The sequence below is a fragment of the Bufo bufo genome, chromosome 2, assembly GCF_905171765.1.
Source record: "Bufo bufo chromosome 2, aBufBuf1.1, whole genome shotgun sequence".
In the NCBI taxonomy this organism is placed as follows: Eukaryota; Metazoa; Chordata; class Amphibia; order Anura; family Bufonidae; genus Bufo; species Bufo bufo.
The window spans coordinates 2,909,336-2,930,665 of record NC_053390.1 but is presented as its reverse complement, the minus strand read 5'-3'; the positions used below and the strand labels follow the sequence as shown (position 1 = coordinate 2,930,665).

Below are 21,330 nucleotides of genomic sequence, written 5' to 3'. Positions count from 1 at the left end.
GGGGGTTGGCACCTGATACTGGCACATGGGGGGGGAGAGGCACCTGATACTGGCACATGGGGGGGGAGAGGGGTTGGCACCTGATACTGGCACCTGGGGGGGGGGTTGGCACCTGATACTGGCACATGGGGGGGAGAGGCACCTGATACTGGCACATGGGGGGAGGCACCTGATACTGGCACATGGGGGGGGAGAGGCACCTGATACTGGCACATGGGGGGGGAGAGGGGTTGGCACCTGATACTGGCACCTGGGGGGGGGGTTGGCACCTGATACTGGCACATGGGGGGGAGAGGCACCTGATACTGGCACATGGGGGGAGGCACTTGATACTGGCACCTGCGGGGGAGGGGGGGTTGGCACCTGATATACTAGCACATGGGGGGGGAGAGGCACCTGATACTGGCACATGGGGGGGGAGAGGGGTTGGCACCTGATACTGGTACCTGGGGGGAAGGGGGGGTTGGCACTTGATACTGGCACATGGGGGGGGAGGGAGAGAGGCACTTGATACTGGCACTTTTTTTGTGTGGGGGGGGAGATGGCACTATGATACTGGGACATGTGGGGGGGGGAGGAGAGAGGCACTTGATACTGGCACATGATGGGGGGGCATTATGGGGGATACTAGGCCGGCAGCCTATCAGAGGCCGGACACTGAGGGGCATCTACTGGGGCACTATATATGGGGCATTTTATACTGGTACATTATGGGGGGCACTAGCAGGAAGGGGGGAGAGGAGCACTATGGAGGCATTTACTGGGGGCACTATATAGGGGTATTTTATACTGGGACATTATGGGCGCACTATGGGGACATTAGCTCAACTGGGGGCATTACAAGGGGGTATTTTTGCACTGTCAAATTATAAGGAGAATTATTACTACTGGGGGGGGGGGGGGGGCATTATGGTGGGCTTTATTACTCCCCCATGGTATGACCCCCTAGTAGCAGCACCAGCCTCTCCCTGCTCTGTTATCCCTCTGCCCCTTCTCCAAATCCTTATTATGAAATCTTTCTCATTAGGATAAAACACAACATCAGCTCCGCCGAGCCCCCGGCCAAAGTGTGAAAGTGGCGTCCGGGATCCCCAAGGGTCAAGTAACTGTAAGTTTTCATGTGAAATATGTTTATGTTATACACATATAGCCTACACTGTGCCACACAATATACAGTATACCGCTACACTGTGCCACACAATATACAGTATACCTCTACACTGTGCCACACAATATACAGTATACCTCTACACTGTGCCCCACAATATACAGTATACCTCTACACTGTGCCCCACAATATACAGTATACCTCTACACTGTGCCACATAATATACAGTATACCGCTACACTGTGCCACACAATATACAGTATACCTCTACACTGTGCCACACAATATACAGTATACCGCTACACTGTGCCACACAATATACAGTATACCTCTACACTGTCCAACATAATATACAGTATACCGCTACACTGTGCCCCACAATATACAGTATACCGCTACACTGTGCCACACAATATACAGTATACCTCTACACTGTGCCACACAATATACAGTATACCTCTACACTGTGCCACACAATATACAGTATACCTATACACTGTGCCACATAATATACAGTATACCTCTACACTGTGCCACACAATATACAGTATACCTCTACACTGTGCCACACAATATACAGTATACCGCTACACTGTGCCCCACAATATACAGTATACCTCTACACTGTGCCACATAATATACAGTATACCTCTACACTGTGCCCCACAATATACAGTATACCTCTACACTGTGCCACACAATATACAGTATACCGCTACACTGTGCCACACACAATATACAGTATACCTCTACACTGTGCCACACAATATACAGTATACCGCTACACTGTGCCACACAATATACAGTATACTGCTACACTGTGCCACAGAATATACAGTATACCTCTACACTGTGCCACATAATATACAGTATACCTCTACACTGTGCCACACAATATACAGTATACCGCTACACTGTGCCACACAATATACAGTATACCTCTACACTGTGCCCCACAATATACAGTATACCTCTACACTGTGCCACACAATATACAGTATACCTCTACACTGTGCCACACAATATACAGTATACCACTACACTGTGCCACACAATATACAGTATACCGCTACACTGTGCCACACACAATATACAGTATACCTCTACACTGTGCCACACAATATACAGTATACCTCTACACTGTGCCACACAATATACAGTATATCGCTACATTGTGCTCCACAATATACAGTATACCACTACACTGTGCCACACAATATACAGTATACCTCTACACTGTGCCCCACAATATACAGTATACTGCTACACTGTGCCACACAATATACAGTATACCTCTACACTGTGCCCCACAATATACAGTATACCTCTACACTGTGCCACACAATATACAGTATACCTCTACACTGTGCCCCACAATATACAGTATACCGCTACACTGTGCCACACAATATACAGTATACCACTACACTGTGCCACACAATATACAGTATACCGCTACACTGTGCCACACACAATACAGTATACCTCTACACTGTGCTGCACAATATACAGTATACCTCTACACTGTGCCACACAATATACAGTATACCGCTACACTGTGCCACACACAATACAGTATACCTCTACACTGTGCCCCACAATATACAGTATACCTCTACACTGTGCCCCACAATATACAGTATACCTCTACACTGTGCCCCACAATGTACAGTATACCTCTACACTGTGCCCCACAATATACAGTATACCTCTACACTGTGCCACACACAAAATACAGTATACCTCTACACTGTGCCACACAATATACAGTATACCTCTACACTGTGCCACACAATATACAGTATACCACTACACTGTGCCACACAATATACAGTATACCGCTACACTGTGCCATACAATATACAGTATACCTCTACACTGTGCCCCACAATGTACAGTATACCTCTACACTGTGCCCCACAATATACAGTATACCTCTACACTGTGCCACACACAATATACAGTATACCTCTACACTGTGCCCACAATATACAGTATACCTCTACACTGTGCCACACAATATACAGTATACCACTACACTGTGCCACACAATATACAGTATACCGCTACACTGTGCCATACAATATACAGTATACCTCTACACTGTGCCACACACAATATACAGTATACCTCTACACTGTGCACCACAATATACAGTATACCGCTACACTGTGCCCCACAATATACAGTATACCTCTACACTGTGCCCCACAATATACAGTATACCGCTAAACTGTGCCACACAATATACAGTATACCTCTACACTGTGCCCCACAATATACAGTATACCTCTACACTGTGCCACACAATATACCGCTACACTGTGCCCCACAATATACAGTATAGCTCTACACTGTGCCACACAATATACAGTATACCTCTACACTGTGCCACACAATATACAGTATACCTCTACACTGTGCCACACAATATACAGTATACCGCTACACTGTGCCACACAATATACAGTATACCGCTACACTGTGCCCCACAATATACAGTATACCTCTACACTGTGCCCCACAATATACAGTATACCTCTATACTGTGCCACACAATATACAGTATACCTCTACACTGTGCCCCACAATATACAGTATACCTCTATACTGTGCCCCACAATATACAGTATACCGCTACACTGTGCCACACAATATACAGTATACCTCTACACTGTGCCACACAATATACAGTATACCTCTACACTGTGCCCCACAATATACCGCTACACTGTGCCACACAATATACAGTATACCGCTATACTGTGCAACACAATATACAGTATACCGCTACACTGTGCCACACAATATACAGTATACGCTACACTGTGCCCCACAATATACAGTATACCTCTACACTGTGCCCCACAATATACAGTATACCTCTACACTGTGCAACACAATATACAGTATACCGCTACACCGTGCCACACAATATACAGTATACCTCTACACCGTGCCACACAATATACAGTATACCTCTACACTGTGCCACACAATATACAGTATACCGCTACACTGTGCCCCACAATATACAGTATATCTCTATACTGTGCCCCACAATATACAGTATACCCCTACACTGTGCCCCACAATATACAGTATACCTCTACACTGTGCCACACAATATACAGTATACCTCTACACTGTGCCCCACAATATACAGTATACCTCTATACTGTGCCACACAATATACAGTATACCTCTACACTGTGCCACACAATATACAGTATACCTCTACACTGTGCCACACAATATACAGTATACCTCTACACTGTACCACACAATATACAGTATACCTCTACACTGTGCCACACAATATACAGTATACCTCTACACTGTGCCACACAATATACAGTATACATCTACACTGTGCCACACAATATACAGTATACCGCTACACTGTGCCGCACAATATACAGTATACCTCTACACTGTGCCACACAATATACAGTATACCTCTACACTGTGCCACACAATATACAGTATACCGCTACACTGTGCTCCACAATATACAGTATACCGCTACACTGTGCCACACAATATACAGTATACCTCTACACTGTGCCCCACAATATACAGTATACCTCTACACTGTGCCACACAATATACAGTATACCACTACACTGTGCCACACAATATACAGTATACCGCTACACTGTGCCACACACAATACAGTATACCTCTACACTGTGCCGCACAATATACAGTATACCTCTACACTGTGCCACACACAAAATACAGTATACCTCTACACTGTGCCCCACAATATACAGTATACCTCTATACTGTGCCACACAATATACAGTATACCACTACACTGTGCCACACAATATACAGTATACCGCTACACTGTGCCATACAATATACAGTATACCTCTACACTGTGCCACACACAATATACAGTATACCTCTACACTGTGCACCACAATATACAGTATACCGCTAAACTGTGCCACACAATATACAGTATACCTCTACACTGTGCCCCACAATATACAGTATACCGCTAAACTGTGCCACACAATATACAGTATACCTCTACACTGTGCCCCACAATATACAGTATACCTCTACACTGTGCCACACAATATACCGCTACACTGTGCCCCACAATATACAGTATAGCTCTACACTGTGCCACACTATACAGTATACCTCTACACTGTGCCACACAATATACAGTATACCGCTACACTGTGCCACACAATATACAGTATACCTCTACACTGTGCCCCACAATATACAGTATACCTCTACACTGTGCCCCACAATATACAGTATACCTCTATACTGTGCCACACAATATACAGTATACCTCTACACTGTGCCCCACAATATACAGTATACCGCTACACTGTGCCACACAGTATACAGTATACCTCTACATTGTGCCACACAATATACAGTATACCTCTACACTGTGCCCCACAATATACCGCTACACTGTGCCACACAATATACAGTATACCGCTATACTGTGCAACACAATATCCAGTATACCGCTACACTGTGCCACACAATATACAGTATACGCTACACTGTGCCCCACAATATACAGTATACCTCTACACTGTGCCCCACAATATACAGTATACCTCTACACTGTGCAACACAATATACAGTATACCGCTACACCGTGCCACACAATATACAGTATACCTCTACACCGTGCCACACAATATACAGTATACCTCTACACTGTGCCACACAATATACAGTATACCGCTACACTGTGCCCCACAATATACAGTATATCTCTACACTGTGCCCCACAATATACAGTATACCCCTACACTGTGCCCCACAATATACAGTATACCTCTACACTGTGCCACACAATATACAGTATACCTCTACACTGTGCCCCACAATATACAGTATACCTCTATACTGTGCCACACAATATACAGTATACCTCTACACTGTGCCACACAATATACAGTATACCTCTACACTGTGCCACACAATATACAGTATACCTCTACACTGTGCCACACAATATACAGTATACCGCTACACTGTGCTCCACAATATACAGTATACCGCTACACTGTGCCACACAATATACAGTATACCTCTACACTGTGCCCCACAATATACAGTATACCTCTACACTGTGCCACACAATATACAGTATACCACTACACTGTGCCACACAATATACAGTATACCGCTACACTGTGCCACACACAATACAGTATACCTCTACACTGTGCTGCACAATATACAGTATACCTCTACACTGTGTCACACAATATACAGTATACCTCTACACTGTGCCACACACAAAATACAGTATACCTCTACACTGTGCTCCACAATATACAGTATACCTCTACACTGTGCCACATAATATACAGTATACTACTACACTGTGCCACACAATATACAGTATACCGCTACACTGTGCCATCCAATATACAGTATACCTCTACACTGTGCCACACACAATATACAGTATACCTCTACACTGTGCCCCACAATATACAGTATACCTCTATACTGTGCCACACAATATACAGTATACCTCTACACTGTGCACCACAATATACAGTATACCTCTACACTGTGCCACACAATATACAGTATACCTCTACACTGTCGACCACAATATACAGTATACCTCTACACTGTGCCACACAATATACAGTATACCGCTACACTGTGCCACACAATATACAGTATACCTCTACACTGTGCCTCACAATATACAGTATACCTCTACACTGTGCCACACAATATACAGTATACCTCTACACTGTGCCACACAATATACAGTATACCTCTACACTGTGCACACAATATACAGTATACCTCTACACTGTGCCCCACAATATACAGTATACCTCTACACTGTGCCACACAATATACAGTATACATCTACACTGTGCCACACAATATACAGTATACCACTACACTGTGTCACACAATATACAGTATACCTCTACACTGTGCCACACAATATACAGTATACCTCTACACTGTGCCAAACAATATACAGTATACCGCTATAACGTGCCACACAATATACAGTATACCGCTACACTGTGCCCCACAATATACAGTATACCTCTACACTGTGCCACACAATATACAGTATACCTCTACACTGTGCCCCACAATATACAGTATACCTCTACACTGTGCCCCACAATATACAGTATACCGCTACACTGTGCCACACAATATACAGTATACCTCTACACTGTGCCCCACAATATACAGTATACTGCTACACTGTGCCACACAATATACAGTATACCTCTACACTGTGCCACACAATATACCGCTACACTGTGCCCCACAATATACAGTATAGCTCTACACTGTGCCACACAATATACCGCTACACTGTGCCCCACAATATACAGTATAGCTCTACACTGTGCCACACAATATACAGTATACCTCTACACTGTGCCACACAATATACAGTATACCGCTACACTGTGCCCCACAATATACAGTATACCTCTACACTGTGCCTCACAATATACAGTATACCTCTACACTGTGCCACACAATATACAGTATACCGCTAAACTGTGCCACACAATATACAGTATACCTCTACACTGTGCCACAGAATATACAGTATACCGCTACACTGTGCCACACAATATACAGTATACCTCTACACTGTTCCCCACAATATACAGTATACCGCTAAACTTTGCCACACAATATACAGTATACCTCTACACTGTGCCCCACAATATACAGTATACCTCTACACTGTGCCACACAATATACCGCTACTCTGTGCCCCACAATATACAGTATAGCTCTACACTGTGCCACACAATATACAGTATACCTCTACACTGTGCCACACAATATACAGTATACCGCTACACTGTGCCACACAATATACTGTATACCGCTACACTGTGCCCCACAATATACAGTATACCTCTACACTGTGCCACACACTATATAGTATACCGCTACTCTGTGCCCCACAATATACAGTATACCTCTACACTGTGCAACACAATATACAGTATACCTCTACACTGTGCACCACAATATACAGTATACCGCTACACTGTGCCACACAATATACAGTATACCTCTACACTGTGCCCCACAATATACAGTATACCGCTACACTGTGCCACACAATATACAGTATACCTCTACACTGTGCCCCACAATATACAGTATACCGCTACACTGTGCCACACACTATACAGTATACCTCTACACTGTGCCAAAGGAGTGGGGTTTACACAGGAGGAGGGAGGTGCGAAGCGCGCTGGGGGGGCCCCTTACAAATATTTGCTGTAGGGCCCAGTCACTTCTAGTTACGCCCCTGGTTGGAACCCATCTCTCTAACTCGCCCGAACTCCAGTTTTACAGCAAGACACGGAGGCTCCTATTGCTATCTCCTTCTTTACTGTCCACCAACAGCAAGAAAGAAAAAATTTACATAACATGACGTAACCATAGTAACATCACCCTCCCCTCACAGTCCATATAACAGACGGCTCCTCCTATAGATCCCCCTCTTTCTTTGCTGCAGCCACCAAGATAAGTACTCATTTTGGCAGCTCCTGTGTCTATATTTTGCATTAGATTTTGCATTCTATTTGTATTGCTGTTATTTGTCAGCTGCTGTTAGTACACGCTGCTGCTAGCGTTTATCTTACTGCGCTTTGCTTGGGATTCTTTCCCTGCACCCAATGCTTTGCTGTTTGTCTTTTTCCTAATACTTTTAGGTCCGTTTTACCTCCCCATAGGTTCCGCTTCTTGCGGTTTGTCTCTGTACCCCATTACAGTGTTTATTACAGGTATTTCCGGCTTACCCCATCGGCGCAGCGGTTTTCCCACGCTCACCTCAGTCTTCCTTATGGCCGCGTGATCTCGCGAGATCCCGGCGGCCATATTGGTACTCCTTTGGCCGCCTCCCGCTTGTTCTCGCGGGATTTCGGCGGCCATTTTAGTTTTCTTCTGCTCTCTTCCCGCCGGGTATCGCGGGACCTCGGCGGCACTTCCTGTTCCTCCGCATCCGTTCTGTGATCCAGTCGCCTGTACCGGCACTCCTGCATATCGGGTGACTAACCCTGTTTTCCTCCCCTAATCCGATTACCCTGCACTATTGTAGCTACCCTCTATTAGGCCTCATATATTAATAACCTTAGCTCAGTGTAGCCATTACCTTTCAGCAGGTATATATATATATATATAGAATAAAGAAAGACACCGCAGCACATCCGTTTGGTGAAAAAAGTGGGACCCTTTATTCACCTGTGCGACGTTTCGGTCCGCTTACTGGGACCATTCTCAAGCAAACATTTGCTTGAGAATGGTCCCAGTAAGCGGACCGAAACGTCGCACAGGTGAATAAAGGGTCCCACTTTTTTCACCAAACGGATGTGCTGCGGTGTCTTTCTTTATTCTATATTGTACACCTTGGTAAGGTGTTTATCGCCGCTGGCACCCACACCCGACCACCAGGAGTGCTGCCCTGATTTCTTTTCCTATATATATATATAGGGATATATTCTTGTTACTTACCATGCCTCTAACCGATCCTACCCCTGAGGCCTCTGCACCTTCATCCCCTGGTAGGGATGCCCATAGTGGGGCTGACAACCAGGCAGTAGCGCTGCAGCGCTCTGTCTCGGCAGCAATCACTGCTGCAATGGACTCCATGTCCTCTGTGCTGTCGCAGACTATTGCGCAAGCACTGGCTGGCCTCCCTGTTTCAGGGTCTGTGCAGCCTGCGGTCCCCACAGCTCAGCAACCTCCTATGAATAGTCCTGTGTCACAGGAACAATTGACTGGTGCGCCTCCGGCCACCCTTGAACACGCGCATAGATCGCGTAAGAGAGCCTTTCCGCGCCAGGCAGGACGGGGCGCGGCCTTGGGAAAGCGCTAGAGCGCAACAATTGAGCGATTCTGACGCCGAGGTTGGGTCAGATGAGGAGGCCTTTGCTGATGCAAATGTTGATTCTGAGGAGGAAACGCATGCGGGACCCAGTTCCCCCCTCTGCCCCACTCCTTCCACTTCTCAAGTGAAAGATTCCTCTGCTAGGGCCACTCCGGCCTTCTCCCTTGTTGACCCTTTGGGAGATCCCATGTTTGACCCTAACGCCCTCCACCATCCCAGATCGGCGGAGTGGTTGCCGACGGACCATGTTGGCAAATATTTGGAACATTGGGTCCGCCGTCACCTTAGTAAGGAGGCAAGAAATAAGATGAAGGCGGAATGCCCTAGGCCTATTGTACCTAATAAGGTATGTGACACCCCTGTGGTTGATCCCAAGGTCACACAATTCCTTGCCAAGTCCGGCTGGAATCCCCGTAAGGGGCTAGACTCAGCTCTGCGTAGCTGTCAGGACAAGCTCCTAGATGTCTTTGGTCCTCTGGCCAAGTTGTTTGAGATGGCTGAGAATGCCAGATCTGATGGGTCCCCTATTGACCCAGAGGAAATGAGAGGCTGGATACAACGAGCAATTTGCATCGCTGGTAACGCCAATTCCTCTCTAGCAATCGAGAGAAGAAAGGCGATTCTATTCAAAATAGACCCGAAACTGGCCAACCTGGCCCTGACTGAATCAGGCGCAGATGCTCAGGGGCATCTCTTTGGCGACTCCTTTATTAAGGATTTGAGTAGGTTCGTAGGAGCATTCACTGCCTTAGATAAGGCCCAATCTTCTATTAGGAGAGTGTTTCAGGGACGGGTCTCCACCAGGGCCGGCAGTATTAGGGGCCGTCTGTCCGGCCGTTTCAATTTTCAAGCCCGCAACGCGGGCAGAGGCTCCTTTCATCAACGCCCCGCATTCCAGGAACAGAGGTTTCCATCCCCGTTCTTCCCTGCCAGAGGTGGACAATGGCGTGGCAGACCCTACAGAGGAAATCAGTCCTCACGACGACATTTCGGTAAGTCCTCCCCCGATGGGGGCTTCTTTGGGTCATTGCATAGGGGGCAGACTCTTGCATTTTTCCCCTGCTTGGGCGGCAATAACATCTGACCCTTGGATTTTATCCACTATAGAAGGCTTCCACGTGGATCTCGTGGGTTCACCAGACCAGATTCCACCCCCTCCCACCTCACTGCTGTCTCGCCCCGACGCCGCGCTGGTAGACCTAGAACTCACTTCCCTCTACCACAAGCGGGCGATCGAGAGGGCACCACTTGGCATGACGGGTGTCATCAGCTCTATCTTTCTGGTCCAGAAGAAAGGGGGTCAGATGCGCCCTGTTATCAATTTGCGGGCTCTGAATGCGATTTTCCGCTATCGCCACTTCAAAATGGAGGGCATCCATCTACTCCGAGATCTCCTTATGCCGAGCGATTGGTTTGTAAAACTAGACCTCAAGGACGCTTACTTAACAGTACCTGTGTCCGCCCCATCCAGGGACTTGCTGCGTTTCCTGTGGAGGGGAGAGATCTGGAGATTCTCTTGCCTCCCTTTCGGTCTTTCCTCAGCACCGTGGTGCTTCACGAAACTAATGCGACCAGTGGTGGCCTGGCTCCGCAGTCGTGGAGTCCGCCTCATAATATACCTGGACGACATTCTTGTCATGCACCAGTCAGCCTCGACTCTGCTGATACATCTCCGCTGGACGACGGACCTTCTATCCCATCTAGGTTTTCTCGTCAACCACGAGAAGTCGTGCTTAGAACAATCGCAGAGGATGGAGTTTTTGGGTTTTACCGTGGATTCGGTGTCCGAATCCCTCTCTCTACCCGCAACGAAGCTGCGTTCCATACGCAAGGAACTCAGACATGTCCTGTCTATGCCTCGGCTGTCCCTACGCCATTTGGCCAGGATCATCGGTCTTCTCGCCTCATCGATCCAAGCAGTGTTTCCAGCCCCATTACACTACAGGGCCCTTCAGCGCTTGAAGATAGCACATCTCCGCTCTGGCGCTGGACCCGGAATCTCGGGAAGAGATCGCTTGGTGGATCGACAACCTGGAAGCGTGGAACGGCAAAGCGATATTCGGTTTACAACCCGATTTCACTGTCGAGTCGGACGCCAGTCTTCACGATTGGGGTGCCCACTGCAACGGGATCTCCACGGGTGGCCGGTGGTCCACGGTAGAGGCACGACTGCATATCAACGCGTTGGAACTTCTTGCCGGTTCCTTTGCCATTCGGAGTTTCACCAACAGGATGGCTCGGGCGTGCATTCGTTTGAGGATGGACAATGTGTCTGCAGTGCAATACATCAACCGGTTGGGAGGTACGCGCTCGGCTACCTTGGCTCGGTTAGCGAAAGATTTCTGGTCCTTTTGTCTCTCCAGGGATGTCATGGTCCAAGCGGAATACCTCCCGGGGCTCCACAACAGTCGGGCGGATTGGGGCTCTCGCTACCTTACGGACAGCAGCGATTGGATGCTAGCTCCAGAGACTTTTGCCGAGTTATCCAGGAATTGGGGTCCTTTTGCTATAGACCTGTTTGCCTCACGTCTGAACACCCAGCTTCCACGGTTCTTCAGCTGGCGCCCGGATCCAGCGGCAGAGGCAGTGGACGCGTTCCTTCAACCCTGGTCCGGTCCGCTGATGTATGCATTCCCGCCATTTGCTATGATCCCGAGGATGATGTTACATGTTCGTCGTCATCTGGCCGAATTGGTAGTGGTGGTCCCTTTCTGGGGGACTCAGGCTTGGTTTCCGTCGCTACTGGGTCTCCTGATAGAGGTGCCGTTTCTTCTCCCGACTCGGATGGATCTCCTCCAGGACCCTCGGGGATTACACCACCCGCTCCTGTCGGACGGATCCCTACGTCTGATAGCTTGCCGGATCTCAGGACGCCTGGAGAAATCGGCGATATTTCGGAGGCACCTAGACGCCTTTTGGACAACGCATGGGCTCCCGGCACCAGAAAATCTTATCGGGCAGCCTGGCGATCTTGGTCTGGTTGGTGCGTGGAACGGGACTTGGATCCCGTTTCGGCCCCTGTGACCCATCTTTTAGACTTTCTCACCTCCCTTTTCGAATCGGGTAAGGCTTATCGGACAATTAACTTGTTCAGAACCGCTATTTCATCTACGCATCAGGGTTTTGATGGTGTCCCTGCGGGACAGCACCCTTCCGTATCTCGTTTGCTTTGCGGTTCCCGCATGTCTCGTCCTCCCCGTCCGCGCTTTACCACGACTTGGGACGTGTCTTTGGTTTTGTCCTTTTAATCCAACTGGCCAGGTAACCCTGATCTCACGTTACGGCAGTTGTCGGCCAAATTAGTGGTTCTATTTTGCCTAATATCCTGTAAGCGGGTCTCAGATGTTCGGGCGCTTGATCACGACGCCAGATCATTTACTCCGGAAGGGGTTACCTTCAATATATCCAGACGTACTAAGACCTACATTAGGTCGGGTCTCTTACCCATCATTTCCAGCCTCGCCGGTTCTTCGTCCGGTGGCTTGTTTGAAGGAGTATGAATCCCGGACGCGTACTTACCGGTCGTCTTCGGTTCCTCAGCTTTTCTTGTCCATTCGGCATCCGTTTGGTCCTGTGTCCAGCCCTACTTTGGCGCGCTGGATGAAGTGGATTATGTCGTTAGCAGGAATTGATACTTCCATATTTACAGCTCATTCCGCTAGAGGGGCATCAGCTACCGCCTTGGCTGTTTCGGGGGCACGTTTGGAGGATATTCTACGTCTTGCGGACTGGTCTTCGGCATCGACATTCAGGGAGTATTATTTTAGACCGCCTGCACATTTGTTTTCTGCTGTGATTGCTCAACTTTAAACTTAGCAATAGGAGCCTCCGTGTCTTGCTGTAAAACTAGGTGATTTTCCTAGTCTATGACGGAAAGTCATGGTTTTATTAAAGACACGGAGGCGAGTATTGCCCACCCTGGGATTCCCTCCCTTACAATGTATTTTCTGTGGTTTTCACTCTGATTTGCATGCTTTGTCTGCATAGTCGGCTTAAGATGTTTATGATGGCAGGATCGAGTATGACTGGCGATGTATTCTTCTGCCCATTGCTTAATTTGTTTATTACTTTCAGGAGGAAGTTGATTCGCTACGGGCTTCAATTGCTCTGCTCCAGTTATAGCTATGTTGGCTTTCAAGGAGGAAAGGTTCCAGTGATCTCAGCTGATGATGTTCGTTCGGATGTTCCGGTGGTTCCATGCTGGTCGTTTTCCCGATTCAAGGTTCCGGTTTCGTGTTCGGTGGTTCCGGTCATGGTGTCAGGCTCGTAAAGAAAGAGGAGGATCTATAGGAGGAGCCGTCTGTTATATGGACTGTGAGGGGAGGGTGATGTTACTATGGTTACGTCATGTTATGTAAATTTTTTCTTTGCTGCTGTTGGTGGACAGTAAAGAAGGAGATAGCAATACTCGCCTCCGTGTCTTTAATAAAACCATGACTTTCCGTCATAGACTAGGAAAATCACCTAGTTTATGACCGGATTAGGTTGCTGAAGCCAGGGCATGCCAAGAACCACTTGTACCGGAAGATTCTCTAAAAGGAAAAAATAACATTTATCAGAGTGGCAGACCCCTATGGCCCGAGTAATCTCGGGAGTACGGAGTTTACAGGGTCCAGGGGGTTCTCACAGATCATTACAGGGTCCAGGGGGTTCTCACAGATCATTACAGGGTCCGGGGGGCTTCTCACACCTCATTACAGGGTCCGGGGGGCTTCTCACAGATCATTACAGGGTCGGGGGCTTCTCACATCTCATTACAGGGTCCGGGGGGCTTCTCACAGATCATTACAGGGTCCGGGGGCATCTCATTACAGGGTCCGGGGGGCTTCTCACACCTCATTACAGGGTCCGGGGGGCTTCTCACATCTCATTACAGGGTCCGGGGGGCTTCTCACAGCTCATTACAGGGTCCGGGGGCTTGTCACAGATCATTACAGGGTCCGGGGGGCTTCTCACAGCTCATCACAGGGTCCGGGGGGCTTCTCACAGCTCATTACAGGGTCCGGGGGCTTCTCACAGATCATTACAGGGTTCGGGGGGCTTCTCACAGATCATTACAGGGTCCGGGGGGCTTCTCACACCTAATTACAGGGTCCGGGGGGCTTCTCACAGCTCATTACAGGGTCCGGGGGCTTCTCACAGCTCATTACAGGGTCCGGGGCTTCTCACAGCTCATTACAGGGTCCGGGGGCTTCTCACAGATCATTACAGGGTCCGGGGGGCTTCTCACACCTCATTACAGAGTCCGGGGGCTCATTATAGGGTCCGGGGGGCTTCTCACAGATCATTACAGGGTCCGGGGGGCTTCTCACAGATCATTACAGGGTCCGGGGGCTTCTCACAGATCATTACAGGGTCCTGGGGCTTCTCACAGCTCATTACAGGGTCCGGGGGCTTCTCACAGATCATTACAGGGTCCGGGTGCTCATTATAGGGTCCGGGGGGCTTCTCACAGATCATTACAGGGTCCGGGGGGCTTCTCACACCTCATTACAGGGTCCGGGGGGCTTCTCACAGATCATTACAGGGTCCAGGGGGGTTCTCACATCTCATTACAGGGTCCGGGGGGCTTCTCACAGATCATTACAGGGTCCGGGGGCTTCTCACATCTCATTACAGGGTCCGGGGGGTTCTCACAGATCATTACAGGGTCCGGGGGCTTCTCACAGATCATTACAGAGTCCGGGGGGCTTCTCACACCTCATTACAGGGTCCGGGGGGCTTCTCACAGATCATTACAGGGTCCGGGGGCTCATTATAGGGTCCGGGGGCTTCTCACAGATCATTACAGAGTCCGGGGGGCTTCTCACACCTCATTACAGGGTCCGGGGGGCTTCTCACACCTCATTACAGAGTCCGGGGGCTCATTATAGGGTCCGGGGGGCTTCTCACAGATCATTACAGGGTCCGGGGGGCTTCTCACAGATCATTACAGGGTCCGGGGGCTTCTCACAGATCATTACAGGGTCCTGGGGCTTCTCACAGCTCATTACAGGGTCCGGGGGCTTCTCACAGATCATTACAGGGTCCGGGTGCTCATTATAGGGTCCGGGGGGCTTCTCACAGATCATTACAGGGTCCGGGGGGCTTCTCACACCTCATTACAGGGTCCGGGGGGCTTCTCACAGATCATTACAGGGTCCAGGGGGGTTCTCACATCTCATTACAGGGTCCGGGGGGCTTCTCACAGATCATTACAGGGTCCGGGGGCTTCTCACATCTCATTACAGGGTCCGGGGGGCTTCTCACACCTCATTACAGGGTCCGGGGGGCTTCTCACAGCTCATTACAGGGTCCGGGGGGCTTCTCACAGCTCATTACAGGGTCCGGGGGCTTCTCACACCTCATTACAGGGTCCGGGGGGCTTCTCACAGATCATTACAGGGTCCGGGGGCTTCTCACAGATCATTACAGGGTCCGGGGGGCTTCTCACACCTCATTACAGGGTCCGGGGGGCTTCTCACAGCTCATTACAGGGTCAGGGGGGCTTCTCACACCTCATTACAGGGTCCGGGGGCTTCTCGCAGATCATTACAGGGTCCGGGGGCTTCTCACAGCTCATTACAGGGTCCGGGGGCTTCTCACACCTCATTACAGGGTCCGGGGGTTTCTCACAGATCATTACAGGGTCCGGGGGCTCATTATAGGGTCCGGGGGGGCTTCTCACAGATCATTACAGGGTCCGGGGGGCTTCTCACAGATCATTACAGGGTCCGGGGGGCTTCTCACAGATCATTACAGGGTCCGGGGGGCTTCTCACAGATCATTACAGGGTCCGGGGGGCTTCTCACAGCTCATTACAGGGTCCGGGGGCTTCTCACACCTCATTACAGGGTCCGGGGGGCTTCTCACACCTCATTACAGGGTCCGGGGGGCTTCTCACACCTCATTACAGGGTCCGGGGGGCTTATCACAGCTGATTACAGGGTCCGGGGGCTTCTCACAGCTCATTACAAGGTCCGGGGGCTTCTCACAGATCATTACAGGGTCCGGGGGGCTTCTCACACCTCATTACAGGGTCCGGGGGGCTTCTCACAGATCATTACAGGGTCCGGGGGGCTTCTCACACCTCATTACAGTGTCCGGGGGCTTCTCACATCTCATTACAGGGTCCGGGGGTTTCTCACAGATCATTACAGGGTCCGGGGACTTCTCACAGATCATTACAGGATCCGGGGGGCTTCTCACAGATCATTACAGGGTCCGGGGGCTTCTCACAGCTCATAACAGGGTCCGGGGGCTTCTCACACCTCATTACAGGGTCCGGGGGGCTTCTCACAGCTCATTACAGGGTCCGGGGGGCTTCTCACAGATCATTACAGGGTCCGGGGGGCTTCTCACAGATCATTACAGGGTGGGGGGGGGCTTCTCACAGATCATTACAGGGTCCGGAGGGCTTCTCACAGCTCATTACAGGGTCCGGGGGCTTCTCACACCTCATTACAGGGTCCGGGGGGCTTCTCACACCTCATTACAGGGTCCGGGGGCTTCTCACAGATCATTACAGGGTCCGGGGGGCTTCTCACAGATCATTACAGGGTCCGGGGGCTTCTCACACCTCATTACAGGGTCCGGGGGGCTTCTCACAGCTCATTACAGGGTCCGGGGGGCTTCTCACAGATCATTACAGGGTCCGGGGGGCTTCTCACAGATCATTACAGGGTCCGGGGGCTTCTCACACCTCATTACAGGGTCCGGGGGGCTTCTCACAGCTCATTACAGGGTCCGGGGGGCTTCTCATAGATCATTACAGGGTCCGGAAGCTTCTCACATCTCATTACAGGGTCCGGGGGGCTTCTCACACCTCATTACAGGGTCCGGGGGGCTTATCACATCTCATTACAGGGTCCGGGGGGCTTCTCACAGCTCATTACAGGGTCCGGGGGGCTTCTCACACCTCATTACAGGGTCCGGGGGCTCATTACAGGGTCCGGGGGCTTCTCACAGATCATTACAGGGTCCGGGGGGCTTCTCACACCTCATTACAGGGTCCGGGGGCTTCTCACAGATCATTACAGGGTCCGGGGGGCGTCTCAAAGATCATTACAGGGTCCGGGGGGCTTCTCACACCTCATTACAGGGTCCGGGGGGCTTCTCACACCTCATTACAGGGTCCGGGGGGCTTCTCACAGATCATTACAGGGTCCGGGGGGCTTCTCACAGATCATTACAGGGTCCGGGGGGCTTCTCACAAATCATTACAGAGTCCGGGGGGCTTCCCACAGCTCATTACAGGGTCCGGGGGGCTTCTCACACCTCATTACAGGGTCCGGGGGGCTTCTCACAGATCATTACAGGGTCCGGGGGGCTTCTCACAGATCATTACAGTGTCCGGGGGGCTTCTCACACCTCATTACAGGGTCCGGGGGCTTCTCACATCTCATTACAGGGTCCGGGGGGCTTCTCACAGATCATTACAGGGTCCGGGGGCTTCTCACAGATCATTACAGGGTCCGGGGGGCTTCTCACACCTCATTACAGGGTCCGGGGGGCTTCTCACATCTCATTATAGTGTCTGGGGGGCTTCTCACAGATCATTACCGGGTCCGGGGGGCTTCTCACAGCTCATTACAGGGTCCGGGGGGCTTCTCACACCTCATTACAGGGTCTGGGGGGCTTCTCACACCTCATTATAGTGTCCGGGGGGCTTCTCACACCTCATTACAGGGTCTGGGGGGCTTCTCACACCTCATTATAGTGTCCGGGGGGCTTCTCACAGATCATTACAGGGTCCGGGGGGCTTCTCACAGCTCATTACAGGTTCCGGGGGGCTTCTCACACCTCATTACAGGGTCCGGGGGCTTCTCACACCTCATTACAGGGTCCGGGGGCTTCTCACACCTCATTACAGGGTCTGGGGGCTTCTCACAGATCATTACAGGGTGGGGGGCTTCTCACAGCTCATTATAGGGTCCGGGGGCTTCTCACAGATCATTACAGGGTCCGGGGGGCTTCTCACAGATCATTACAGGGTCCGGGGGCTTCTCACACCTCATTACAGGGTACGGGGGGGCTTCTCACAGCTCATTACAGGGTCCGGGGGGGTTCTCACAGATCATTACAGGGTCCGGGGGGCTTCTCACAGATCATTACAGGGTCCGGGGGCTCATTACAGGGTCCGGGGGCTTCTCACAGCTCATTACAGGGTCCGGGGGCTTCTCACAGCTCATTACAGGGTCCGGGGGCTTCTCACAGATCATTACAGGGTCCGGGGGCTTCTCACACCTCATTACAGGGTCCGGGGGCTTCTCACACCTCATTACAGGGTCCGGGGGCTTCTCACAGATTATTACAGGGTCCGGGGGGCTTCTCACACCTTATTACAGGGTCCAGGGGCTTCTCACACCTCATTACAGGGTCCGGGGGGCTTCTCACACCTTATTACAGGGTCCGGGGGGCTTCTCACACCTTATTACAGGGTCCAGGGGCTTCTCACACCTCATTACAGGATCCGGGGGCTTCTCACAACTCATTACAGGGTCCGGGGGGCTTCTCACACCTCATTGCAGGGTCCGGGGGGGTTCTCACACCTCATTACAGGGTCCGGGGGGCTTCTCACACCTCATTACAGGGTCCGGGGGCTTCTCACACCTCATTACAGGGTCCGGGGGGCTTCTCACAGATCATTACAGGGTGGGGGGGGGGGGGCTTCTCACAGATCATTACAGGGTCCGGGGGGCTTCTCACAGCTCATTATAGTGTCCGGGGGCTTCTCACAGATCATTACAGGGTCCGGGGGGCTTCTCACAGATCATTACAGGGTCCGGGGGCTTCTCACACCTCATTACAGCGTCCGGGGGGCTTCTCACAGCTCATTACAGGGTCCGGGGGGCTTCTCACAGATCATTACAGGGTCCGGGGGCTTCTCACAGCTCATTACAGGGTCCGGGGGCTTCTCACAGATCATTACAGGGTCAGGGGGGCTTCTCACATCTCATTACAGGGTCCGGGGGGCTTCTCACACCTCATTACAGGGTCCGGGGGGCTTCTCACACCTCATTACAGGGTCCGGGGGGCTTCTCACACCTCATTACAGGGTCCGGGGGGCTTCTCACACCTCATTACAGGGTCCGGGGGCTTCTCACACCTCATTACAGGGTCCGGGGGGCTTCTCACAGATCATTACAGGGTCCGGGGGCTTCTCACAGATCATTACAGGGTCCGGGGGGCTTCTCACAGATCATTACAGGTTCCGGGGGGCTTCTCACAGATCATTACAGGGTCCGGGGGCTTCTCACACCTCATTACAGGGTCCGGGGGGCTTCTCACAGATCATTACAGGGTCCGGGGGGCTTCTCACAGCTCATTACAGGGTCCGGGGGGCTTCTCACAGATCATTACAGGGTCCGGGGGCTTCTCACACCTCATTACAGGGTCCGGGGGGGCTTCTCACAGATCATTACAGGGTCCGGGGGCTTCTCACACCTCATTACAGGGTCCGGGGGCTTCTCACAGCTCATTACAGGGTCCGGGGGGCTTCTCACAGATCATTACAGGGTCCGGGGGCTTCTCACAGCTCATTACAGGGTCCGGGGGGCTTCTCACACCTCATTACAGGGTCCGGGGGGCTTCTCACACCTCATTACAGGGTCCGGGGGCTTCTCACACCTCATTACAGGGTCCGGGGGGCTTATCACAGCTGATTACAGGGTCCGGGGGCTTCTCACAGCTCATTACAAGGTCCGGGGGCTTCTCACAGATCATTACAGGGTCCGGGGGCTTCTCACACCTCATTACAGGGTCCGGGGGGCTTCTCACAGATCATTACAGGGTCCGGGGGGCTTCTCACACCTCATTACAGTGTCCGGGGGCTTCTCACATCTCATTACAGGGTCCGGGGGGCTTCTCACAGATCATTACAGGGTCCGGGGACTTCTCACAGATCATTACAGGATCCGGGGGGCTTCTCACAGATCATTACAGGGTCCGGGGGCTTCTCACAGCTCATAACAGGGTCCGGGGGCTTCTCACACCTCATTACAGGGTCCGGGGGGCTTCTCACAGCTCATTACAGGGTCCGGGGGGCTTCTCACAGATCATTACAGGGTCCGGGGGGCTTCTCACAGATCATTACAGGGTGGGGGGGGCTTCTCACAGATCATTACAGGGTCCGGAGGGCTTCTCACAGCTCATTACAGGGTCCGGGGGCTTCTCACACCTCATTACAGGGTCCGGGGGGCTTCTCACACCTCATTACAGGGTCCGGGGGCTTCTCACAGATCATTACAGGGTCCGGGGGGCTTCTCACAGATCATTACAGGGTCCGGGGGCTTCTCACACCTCATTACAGGGTCCGGGGGGCTTCTCACAGCTCATTACAGGG

General features: G+C 50.9%; 1 protein-coding gene across 1 annotated transcript in view; it reads left to right on the top strand.

Moving 5' to 3' along the window:
- The first annotated feature begins 10,500 nt into the window (after nucleotides 1-10,500).
- Nucleotides 10,501-21,330, top strand: part of LOC120992224 (myosin-IIIa-like) — a 73,491-nt gene continuing 62,661 nt past the window's right edge. The window contains exons 1-2 of the mRNA XM_040421058.1: nucleotides 10,501-10,729; nucleotides 10,941-10,999. Of these exons, the coding sequence (XP_040276992.1) occupies nucleotides 10,501-10,729; nucleotides 10,941-10,999 (288 nt within the window). The remainder of the gene's footprint in view (nucleotides 10,730-10,940; nucleotides 11,000-21,330) is intronic.